General features: G+C 40.2%; 1 protein-coding gene across 2 annotated transcripts in view; it reads right to left on the reverse strand.

The window, feature by feature from the left end:
- ano10a (anoctamin 10a) overlaps nucleotides 1-12,111 on the reverse strand; it is a 43,247-nt gene that overhangs the window by 19,894 nt on the left and 11,242 nt on the right. For both annotated transcript variants that reach the window (XM_069143494.1, XM_069143495.1), the window contains 5 exons: nucleotides 9,391-9,510; nucleotides 8,018-8,202; nucleotides 2,966-3,350; nucleotides 2,266-2,321; nucleotides 2,073-2,147 (listed from right to left, as the gene is read on the reverse strand). In XM_069143494.1, the coding sequence (XP_068999595.1) occupies nucleotides 2,073-2,147; nucleotides 2,266-2,321; nucleotides 2,966-3,350; nucleotides 8,018-8,202; nucleotides 9,391-9,510 (821 nt within the window). The remainder of the gene's footprint in view (nucleotides 1-2,072; nucleotides 2,148-2,265; nucleotides 2,322-2,965; nucleotides 3,351-8,017; nucleotides 8,203-9,390; nucleotides 9,511-12,111) is intronic.

Consider the following 12,111-nt stretch of genomic DNA (forward strand, 5'->3'; position numbering starts at 1 on the left):
GCGAAATATCCCTTTCCCAAACCGAAAAAGGCCCAGAAGTTCAGGCGTGCAGCCAGGGTTTTTTTTATTTGAAATTGCCGGGGGTTATACACTATGAATTCATCTCTCAGGGTGACACTGTCCACACCGAGTTCTACTGTGATGTTCTGAGGCGTCGGAGGGAAGACATTCAGTGCAAACGATCTGAACTGGAGCGCGATGTCATTTCTGTTCTCCACCATGAAAACACACACGTTCCCCACTGCGTGGAAAACGTGAAAAGCTTCTAGCCCACAACAGCACAATCGTCACTCTCTACCTCTCCTGTTCGCTGGATTTGGCTTCCTGCTCCTTTTTTCGTTGCCCAATCATTTTTCACAATTTTTTTTTTTATGTGCGCTCACTCTCATTACATAATTAGAAAACCTCAATATAGAATTTAACAGATACATTTTTACAAATAGTTTTTTTTCCACCACTCGTCAAACTTGTACATATGACATTTTGCAGTCTCCTTCTGTGGTTCCCTTTCATTGACCAAAATAGTATTACTACCTTCTGTGCATAGGCAGAGAGATAGTTATAAATCCCCAGAGACAGCTCTGTGTACAGTACTACAATATTATGACAGTATTAGAACTTCAGCATCATTACTACATATGCAAGCAAGATATTCGGTGAAGAGTGACAAAAAAAAAACATGTTTTTGTATACAGTAAATCCATCACAAAGTAAAAGCAAATTATTTTCTTTACAGTTAATACATTTTCATGCAATCTCCGATAGACACAAACTAAAATAATCGTTTGAATCCAAATTCCATCTTTGTCCAATATTTTGTTGTTTTTGTTGATGCACATATATGCAACCTGTAAGGTGACATTATTTTATAAAAAGCGGGGGATTGTATTTCACAACCATTAAATCCGGATAATAAATGTATTTCAAAAGTATAAATAACATTATCTGGGGTTAATGTGCAGTGTTGATTTTTCAACCAAAATGAAAGATATTCAAACCAAATATTTTACAAAACCTCATGGAATGTCTGGGTCTGTGCTGTTGTTTCAACACTGACAGAAATTATGAACAGGAACTGTTTCTGAACATATAGCGACACCAAACGTAGCGAACAATTTTTCCTTAAAAAGTTACTTAATCTATGTTATCTCTATAATGCTTCCATAAGTGCAAGTTAGCTACCTTCTTATGTCTACCAGTTAGCTGCACTGTCATATCAACAAGTTAGTTTAACTTATAGCAGCATCATTACCAGTTGTTGACGTTTATGTTGTTGTTCGCTACCCAACATGTCTGTGCATCTAACATGATCAAATGTGCAACTGGCTAAAAAACCCTAGCTAAAGCACCTATAGTTAACTGACTGTTCCTGGACCAGACATGACTTTAGCATTTATTTGAGGATATCAGACAAAGTTCTGACCTCCACATTTTCAAAAAATACTGTTTTTAATAAGGGTAGACAATACCATTAAAGTGTTAATTTAATGATGGGACGATGATGATTAAGATGACATTAGCTTTGCCATTTTGTGAGGATTAGCTCAGCTAACCATAACAAACACTATCTCACTAGTTTTATTCGATTATCAAGGAAAGAGAACTCTTTGTAAAAACTGGCACTTTAAGTTGTCAGTCTAAAAAAAAATACTTGGAGGTAAATTCTGTAATGAGCCTTCATACTTTCAATAATTACCATTCAATTTACTTAATTCCACCATGTGAACAACGTCTTCCGCGCACCAGAAAAAGTTGACAGCCACAAGTTGCTCTGAGACTGAATGTGGAAGTATACAGGGAGTTGAATTTTTCGTGGGGATGAAATACAGTTTCAGAGGCAATCAATTCAATTTAATACTGATGATAATACATTTTTTTAAATTAAGTTTCAAACTAATAAAAATCCATTTCAAATTATGCTATATTTTTGAATGCCACTATTCAAGTTCAGCTATTCAAATTTGAATATAAATCACTCAAAATCAGTTTCTACTGTAGTGACATATTTCTATCAATAAAGAAGGAGGAGGACAACAGAGAAGAATAAAAGGATGGAGGGAAGGTAGGCTTACCTGTCTGAGCAGCATCATGTCATGCATGACAAAGGCAATATAGAACAGCGAGGCAAAACAGTTGAAGAAGTTGAACTAAGTAAAAAAAAAAGAGGCAAGACAGCTATAATCAGAAAAGCAGCACATTGGTTGCACCAAGAGAAGGTGAAATTGTGAATGTTATGGAAGACATATATAAGTGATTTATACTCACTACTAATACTTTGAGGACCAAGTGATTCTGATATGAAGACTCGAGCCTGTGATTTTCTAAACACAGAGGAGAATAACATTTGGAGCATTTGTGATGCTGACAAATTTAATATCACCCCCTATCACTGAAAATCTTAACACCATCTGCATTTTAGCTGGCAATTAGTACTGGGTGGTAAACCAGATCATCCAATATACCAGAATTAATTTCACGTACAATAAGAATTTTTCACACAAAGCCATATCGGTACTTTGCTAATATTATTTATATTACTTCTTCATGAGGTACTGAAACATACATACAGGTAAGTAGTGTTTCAGAGCACTATGTGTGCCCCCTGTTCCAGTTTGAGGTGCATGGAGAACAGATACACCCAAAACCAGCGGGCTAAAAAATGTGTGTAACTCAGGTGTTAATGTTGATCAGTCTTTTAGTCTTACACAGGTAGTTGCGAATAGCTGTCTTTGAAAACAAGGTAACATGATAGATGTGGGTCTTACGACCACCTTTAGGTCACTTTGTAAAAAGTTCCTGCAACGTGAATGTGATATAGTTGATTCGACCTCAAGTTGGAACTGTACCTTATTCTTTATTGTCAGTTAATCAATTTTTTTTTTTTTTATCAATTTGTGGATTAATTGTTTATTTCATGAAGTGAGAGAGAATAGTGAAAAATATATAACTTGCAAGAAGTACTCACCCCACTCAGTGAGAAACTCAGCAGCATATCTGTATATAAGATTCATGACCTCTATGACCACGGCGTAGATTATACTGGGGATGAACAACAGTATTTCTGTCCAGAATGTGGGGTCCTCATCGTGGACCGACAGCGCCCAACCCTCCATATGGAAGTAGATCATCATGACATAGAGAGACAGGTAGAGGCACAACAGGACGAAGGGCAGGGACACGAGGTAGACCCGCAGATGTCTCTTGGCGGTGGGATAGAGAGGCTCCTTCCGTCCCGTCACAGGGTTGAACCCGAGGACACCGTGAAATCCAGGTCGAGGTTCTTCAAAGGCCTTCTTCCTGCTCAGCGTGCCCCAGCGGTAGGCTAGTGAGGCACTGCATCGCTTCCATAACTGGTGGAGGGAAGGTTCAGCATATCAGACGATGTTTTATCGTAAAACTGCTCCTTCTTAAGCCTGGGAAGTTTTATTACGACTTGAGGTTATCAAATACTTTCAGCAGAAAGCAGTGACAGGTAATGTGGATGACATATTATCATGGTATATATAATTCTTGCAGCCACATCTATCTCTTTCCTTAACATTCAATAGGTCAAATGTTTTCCTAATTTTCGTTTATAAAATAACTGAAAATAGTAAAAACATTTTTCCAAAAGGTGACATCTTCAATATGCTTATTATGTACAACCAACTCAGAAAACTATGACTCCTTACATTGAAGAAGCCGAGTCCAACAGATGTTTGCCATTTGTCATTTGCAAATTAACTGTATGATCGATTACCACATCGACATTGATGATTTCTCTTTTAATAGAGTTGTTGTCTTATCAACTATTTTTTTCAGCACTACTTTTTTTTATATTGCACGTGATAGTACGTTTTCCATAAATTCAAGGGGGAAAAAGCCATTTGGATAAAAAAAACCAATGGAAATTGGTTTATTGGGCTAAATCTGTTATCAAGTAGCCTCATTAATTAACTGCTGGGCAAATCAAGGAACAGTAGTTCTTGAAAGTTTGAGAACTCTTTCGAATTTTCTGTATTTATGCATAAATATGATATAAAACATCAAAAATGTTTTTACACAAGTCCTAAAAGTAGATGAGGACAACCCAATTGAAGGGATGAGACAAAGATATTATACTTGGTCATTATTATTTAATTATCCAATATTAGAAATCAAATGACAGAAAATTCAAAAGCATGTATGTATTTCATCAAATCGATATAATAATTTTATAATTCCAATACAGTCCTAAGGCTCAGTGGCTCAATTATTAGTCATATAGTCCACAATGGCCTAATCTAATCTGATATAAGAGTGGGATAGCTCAATATCTAATAAAATGTACAGAACCATCCCCATTGGCTAACAAAAACCTCTCCATTGTTATGGCTTCATGCCAGCATAAGCCAAACCTTAGATGCATTACGCTTTCAGTCTGAATGCCTTGAAATAATTTTTATAAATTTCACCCAACGTTCACGTGGTCCCGAGGATGAACTGATTGGACTTCGTGGTCCAAAGGCAAATGTCACTATGACCTCATTCTAGGTCCCAAACTGAGAGTTTAAACTGAAAGTTCTGATGATGATGAAGCTCAGCGTTTTCTCAAGCGGGTGTGGGAGGTAGACAACAGGATGCGTAGGAGAGACATTAAGTTTTAAGCCACAAGGCAGCTTTAATCACCGGAGGCCATGTCTCCTTGTTTTCAACATCCCCAAATCATCTCCCTTTTCCAGGAACCTGCCAGAAGAGCAGACCATTCCCGACAGGTGTCGATAGAGCTGGTTCCCAAAGTCCAGCAGGGCTTCTGGGAGCCTCCTGCAGGCACCTTTCCTAACATCCTTATTATGCCTTCCCAGCAGCACAGTACAACAGGGTTCACAAAAGCTGTTCTGGATTGAGTCTCCATAGCATTCTCCTAGGCCAGGGGTCGGCAACCCGCAGCTCCGGAGCCGCATGTGGCTCTCAGTCCCTCTGTTGCAGCTCCCTGAGGCTTTGACAAAAAATAACAAACAAAACAACAAAAGTCTCCAGGGAAACGGAGGCACTGGATGCTGGAAGATGTTTTGGCGTTTGAGTGCAAGATGACAGTGTTTGCCAGAGATGTACAGAGAGGCACGCTCTCTCACTTCCCCTCCCTGAGAGTTCAGAGGAAAAAATAATCACATAAATTGTGAGTATTTACAGCGTGCAATTATTGGAATGCAAACTGCATTTGGGGAAAGATTCAGCGAGTTCGGGGAGGAAAAAAGCACATTATCCTTCCCCGTCACACCCTTGGACATCGACCCATCCCAGCTGAACATGTCCGCATTCCCGGGAGTAAGTCAACCTGATCTGGAAATTAAACTGGCCGACATAGCTGATAAAAAACTTATGGGTGTCCAAGTTCAAAAGCCTGACAGCTGATCTTGAAGATGTCGCCCGTCAGAAGGCCATCCTCGCTCGAGAGCACAAATGGAGTGATATTGAAAACCTCCCCAAACCCGACAAACTTGTGATTGAAACATGGAACGCCATTCCCGACACTGATATGACAATGAAGTATGCATTTGGAGTCCTGTCCGTCTTTGGATCAACGTACTTATGCGAGCAGGTTTTCTCAAGCATGAACTACTTAAAATCCAAATATCGCTCCCGCCTCACAGATGACAGCCTGCAGTCCTGTGATGCTCAAAGTCACATTTTACAGCCCTGATATAGATAAACTCTGCAGCGATGTTCAGAAACCAAAATCACATTAAACAGGTGAGAACACTATCATTTAATAGGCTAGTATTTTGGAAAAAAAATATTTATTTTAGATCCTGAACTGATGTAGTTGCGTTTTTATGTTCAGGCGCGACGGTTGATGCCTGTAAGTGTCTGAGGAAAAAAAAGAAGAGGATGACAGCGCACCGAAATGGACTTCAGTCTTACTTAAATACAAACTGGCCTATTTTTTTTATGTTTACTCTTTTTAAGATATTGGGCTGCAGCTATATGTTATATTCATTTCAAACTAGGCTACTTTTTATTCAATATATTTTCCACAAACATGGGGAGGACCCAAATAGACCTGCATTGATCTGTGTTTAATTCACTTCTGCAGCTATATGTTATATTCATTTAAAAGTTATTTTATTTATTTTCCACAAATATGGGGAGGACTCAAGGCCTGCATAGTTCTGTGTTTAATTGACCTCACTGTAGGCCTACACATGCCAGTGTATTTTTTTTCTCCTCTTCATAGAGTTTGATATTGTTGTAACAGGTAAAATAGCATTAAAATGTCAATAATTATCTTTATTATTGTTCTATAATTTCATAAATGCAACAAACTATAGTTTTTGTACATATAGTATAACTATATATACAACTTTATAAGCTGTGATATCAAATAGCTTTTGCGGCTCCAGACGAATTTTATTTGGTGGAAAATAGGGCAAAATGGCTCTTTGGATAGTAAAGGTTGCCGACCCCTGTCCTAGGCTCTACCTCGTCACCTTCTCCCACTCATCAGAGATGATATTTTCAAGTCTATACAAAAAAAGGGGAGGTACATGTACCCACCAGGCCCTCTGAGGAGCAGGCTGACCTGCTTAAAATCACCATTTGTGAATTTACAGCAGGCAGGATCTGTCTGCTTTTTGAGCCTCACGCTCTCACAAACAAATTTACATATCAAATACAACTGCTTCCAGCCAGCAGATGTGGCAGACACCACTAAGTCCCCTGCTGAAGAAGTGGATAAAGAGCCTGGTCTGGAGGAGGACACTGAACTAAACACCGAACCAGGAGGATTTGACCATCAGCCAGGCTGAGCTAATATCAGCAGGGCTACATTAGTGTGGGCTCATCAATGCCCCTGTCTCCCCTCCTGCTGAACCTGCAGTTGCTGCTTCAGTCCTGGAGAGGGATCTGAATGAGAGACCCAGCAGAGAACCTGACTGCTGTTGTTTGTCCTCCACCACCTTCTTTGACCCCCACGTTTGAATCTGTGTGAGCACTGCTGCCCAGGACAGTTGGACTAATCTCACAGCTCAGATCTCACAGTGTGTGTTTGAGAGAGAGAGAGAGAGAGAGAGAGAAAGAGAGAGAGAGAGAGAGAGAGAGAGAGAGAGAGAGAGAGAGAGAGAGAGAGAGAGAGAGAGACAACCAAGAGAGAAGAAGCAAACCAACATGAGCTCCTCTGTCAGAAAATAATTTAATTGCTTTTAGATTGAATTTTGTGGCGAGTATTACGTTTATGCAACAGACCTGCCTTCCACAACCCGGCCTCAGTAGCCGTGCAGCCACACCAGCTGTAAGACCCAGCCCTTCACAGGAAAACAGTGCTCCTCCAGTCTTACACACAGCCCCTTGCCCAGCCAGAGAAGAACCAATCACAGAGGAACAGGGACCACTGCGTCACCCACACACTAAAAACTGCCATCCTCATTGATTCAAATGTCAAATTCTTAGAGCACAGAAAGCTATTGCTCTCATCAGAGAGCGGGGAAGTTCTAGTGTCCTCAAACAAACAAAGGCCTCCAACTGGCAACATCATCATCCAAACTGCAGGAGGGTTGCAGGGGCTATCTTCAAGGTGTCTCAGACAGCATACAGAAAGTGCCCTGGGCCCAACATCACAATCTTTAAACTACTGACCTCCTCTGTGACCTGATCACACTAGATAAGGTCAACCGTGCCAATCATCGCACTCTTCAACGTATGAAGATAAATTACACCAAATTAAAACCTTGATCCCTTTAAAGGTCATTTTAAAAAGTACAGTGCATAGGTTTTCAAGCAGATGTGTATAGACAGCAAGAAAAACACTGCATTGACAGAAAATGTAAAAAAAAAAAATAGCCCTGTCGGCATTTTAGATGCAAAAAATGGAATATGTGAAATAAAGATGCATTAAATAAAGATGCATTTACAAATATAGCATTGATAGATATTTTTACTTGAAAGATCACTGTCTTTTACTCATCTAATCGGATGGTAGAAGTTGGAAAGCTATGTACACTGACAAAAGGCTTTATTATATAATGAATAATGGTTTATACTGTATGTCAGGGTCTCATACCTCCAGGATAACGGTGCACCAGATCAAGTTGAACACAGCAAAGATCACATATTTGTCGTAGTCCTCCCAGTCAAACAGATAGTACGGTACACCGATGAGGGCCATAGGTACGAGGGCAAAGGTGAAGTACTCCAGAAAGCCAAAGTAGAGGGCCTGGCCCTCACCATAGTAGTGTCTGATGTCATCTGGGTATAGAGAATGGTAAAGAAAGCAGTGTGTCAGAACAACGATGGCGACACTGACAGTGTTTACACATAAATATGACAAAGTTGAACATTAATGTCCTAAAAAAGAAAAAAAAGATGAACAAATAAATCCACCAAAGTAAAGACCAACAATGAGCAGATTTTGAGGCCTTGTGAAAAAGTAAAGGATGGATTGCACTGCTACAAACTGAGTTGCGTTCCAGCTGCAATGTGAAATATTCATTCCAAATATTAATGAGAATGAATGTATTTTGAAAAACTGAAACACAGCAAACTGTATTAACTTTGTGAGCTACAGCACAACACAGAGTAACAACAATAAACACAATTAAAACAGAAAAAAAAAGAAGTAAACCATTTAACAAAGCCTACTTATCTGTGGTGGGTACCCATAATTCTAGAAAACAAATGACCAAATATGCAAGTCAACAAAATCGAACTGACAAAACGCTCCAGGTGGGGTAAAAGGCTGCGGCGAGGACGGAATAAAACAGAGTCATAGACACAATATCGTAGACTTGTCCTTGTTGGAATCCAGCGTTAACGATGTATGCATGGCAGGCTAATACTGCATCGATTTTGGTTGATTTGCTGATTTGGCGTACCCACGCTACTCCCTGGATGTAGGGATCTATAGGGAATCGGTCCCAGTGGTTTCATCCTACTGGGCGTAGACCACAGGCTCATTTGAACCAATCAACATGCGCCAACCCCAGCTGACACTCTGCCACTGCTGCTAATATCTGAGACCTGCGTCCACCGAAACGTTTTTCCCTGAGCACATATTTGTTTAATAGCAGTGCCGCATTTCTGTTAAACGCCAGCAGCGTGATGAGGTCGCTGAGTGTTTCTTCTGTGCCAAGCATTGAAAGTTCAGGGTATTTGATTTTGGTCACCAAGTGTTGAAAAATGTTCAACTTTGAGTAAAATACCACATCACTGTCGCTTTTCTCCCCAACAGTCTGAACCACCGACACCTGTCGCTGAATGTTCTGCCCTTCAGAGTGGCTTAGCGAATGCTAAATTGCCAAGTGTATCTAGACTATAATCACTGTTCAACAAAATCTCCCACTGCGTCAAAAAAAAATGTCATCCCACATAATTATTCATGCTATTCTCAAAATGTTTTCAAGAAAGACAAAAAATAATGGTACAGCTTCCACTTACCGAGAGGCTGAAAGGCCAACTTGACCTTTTTATACCAAGAAAAAGAAAGTCTCTTCAGTTCTTCCTGTTCATGTAGAGGAAAAATTTGGATCAGGATCCCTTTGGACTGGAGTCTGCGAACTAAGACGTAAATAAGAAAACAGCATGTAACTTCCCGTATTAATTGTTATGATCATTTTCTGCCACCAATTCATTTCAGTGCCACCATCACACCATTTGATCTGTTTTGATTAAGTAAATTGTGAGGAATAAAAATGCGCACGGGTATTTTGGTAAAGACTTATCTTGCACAAGGGTAAGATAAGATTTTTGGGCAACATGAATGATTTGCTAAAATAAGGACAGGCGAACAAGAGTTGGAAGCTCGCCCATTGTACACAATGCACCGTCTAAAGCAGTCATTCCAGCTGTCCAATACACAGTGATTAAATACGAGTACATGAAAGCTCAATTATTTCATCTAGTATGTCTTGAGCGCATCATTTTTCGAAAATGGTTTCATTCTGCTTTAACACATTGTCAGAGGCACACAATCTCTACTGCAAGTTCATTGCTTCCTTATCTCACTTATTTCACCGCATTTGCATATTTATTGTTTCCATACAGCTGCAAAACAGAGCACAAGCCAGACAAAGAAAGAGAGAGAGAGATAGAGGCAGCGGTGGGGGGAGGCGGGCTTTGTTTCGGGTTGCTCCCAAGAAGAGCTGGAGGCACAGTTGTGCTACCTTCTTTTCTTGCAACTTAAAAAACATTATTACGACTGAGAATCTCCCGAGTCATGCTGCAGCAAAATGTAAAAGTGCCACAGTAGCTCGTGAATTAGTAAAAATCCTGTCACCAGCTGGAACTGAAGAAGAAAACTCAATGCAAGAGAAGAAGGAGAAAAGCATTGTTTATGTTGATTTTACATCATTTAAGTAAGATTTAATATTCAGAGGCTAAATGGTCTGCGCTTACGGTATATGTAGTGCCTTTTCTCCTTATTGGTCTCAAAGTGCTTTACAATTTGCCTCCGCTGACACACTGATGGGGACATTGGTGCCCTACAAGGTGCTTGTTGGGGGGTTCTGTGTCTCGCCAAATAATGCTCCGGCAACCCGCTCTACCATCTGAGCCACAGCTGCTATTGTGTATTCATTAGTTGTCATTTGTATAATGCATACGATAATTCTTACCGCTATTATTTATTAGTTCTCCTGACATACATAATCATTTAGCAACAGCTGTTCTTTCAGCTATTTAAATGACATTCAGTTATGCCAGCATCAATGGCTTCTCTCTCGCCCTCTGATTCCTCTTCTCTCTCCAGCTCGGCGTGTCAGATGTTTAGTTATTCTTCTGCTGCCTTCGGTGCTAATGAGACTTGTAATAATGTCATTTTTTTTGCAGCATTGGATGGGAGGCTCGCTGAACAAAAATTGCAGCTCTGCACCAAAAACAAACAACCCATTAGCTGCAGGAGCTAAACGGGCCTTTGTAGACGGCCCGTAGAACCAGGAAACCCAGGCCAGGAAGCAAAGTCCTCAAGACTTGTAGTTCACCACCGACTAGTTCACTTTTAAAGTAGATTTTTGTCCACTGGAGGAACCAACTCTTGTAATTGGCAGCTCTATTTTGAGATCAGATCTATTCGTGGGGTAAATTTGAAACTGTTTGCTAAGGCTAAACATGAATACATTAAGATTGTTATTCACATTGGCAGTAAGGACACCCGATTAGAGCAATGGAAGGTTCACTAAAATTGGAATTGGTGTGCAACTTTGCCAAAACAATATTTCCGTGCGACCCCTTCCCAATCTGACCAGCGAGGGCATGATTAGCGCTGTGTCGTCATTCCACCGCCGGCAGTCGAGGTGGTGTCCAGCAAAAGATGTGGGCGTCATACATAATTAAAAAACTTCTTGGGGAAAGCCTGGTCTGATTAGGAGGACAACATTCATTACACTTCAGATGGTGCAGCTCCCATATAGAAATACGGCTGAGTTTATTAGAAACTACACACTTCTCTGTTTTCTTTATAACTGTCAACATCCTAATACTCCTTATACCCAACAGAGGTCTGTTCCCCGACCACCTAAATGAAATACAGAGTGATTATTAAATAGTAATTTTGTTTGAAATGCCGTAAAGCTGCATCGCTTCCTGGTAACTAAGTTGTAGTGCATCTGACAGGAAGACTTTTCAACGAGTTGTGAGGATGGCCGAAGAAGTTCACCGGGGTCTCACTCCCCACCATTCAGGACATCTACCAGGACGGATGCAGGAAAAAAGCCCTCTGCATTGTTAAAGGCTCCTCCCACCCAGATACCGCTCTGTCAAATCAAACACTACTAAACTGTGTAACAGTTTCTTTTCACAGGTGATAAAACTGTTAAAACATTTAACACCCTGCACATTGTTGGACTATTTACGCTGCTTTACTGAGTCCTTTACAAAAGGACACACTGGCCGCTCTATTCTATGTCTTCTAGTTATTATTGTCCTTTACTATAGGACATGCGGGCCTCTGTATTCTATGTCTTATATTTATTACCTCTTACTTGATGTACTTTTTAGCTTTTCAGTTGGTCTCTGCTGTTCTGTTGTCTATAAATTGTGTGTCTTGTATTGCACGTTGATGCATGTTTTTAGCTTTACATTTTAATTGTGTGTTTGGGTATTTGTAGATACTTGTCTTTGCACCCTGGTCCTTAGAAACGTAATCTCATTCCACAGTATGTG

The sequence above is a fragment of the Embiotoca jacksoni genome, unplaced genomic scaffold (genome assembly GCF_022577435.1).
Source record: "Embiotoca jacksoni isolate LCO1_2020_lvr unplaced genomic scaffold, fEmbJac1.0.p SCAF_11, whole genome shotgun sequence".
In the NCBI taxonomy this organism is placed as follows: Eukaryota; Metazoa; Chordata; class Actinopteri; family Embiotocidae; genus Embiotoca; species Embiotoca jacksoni.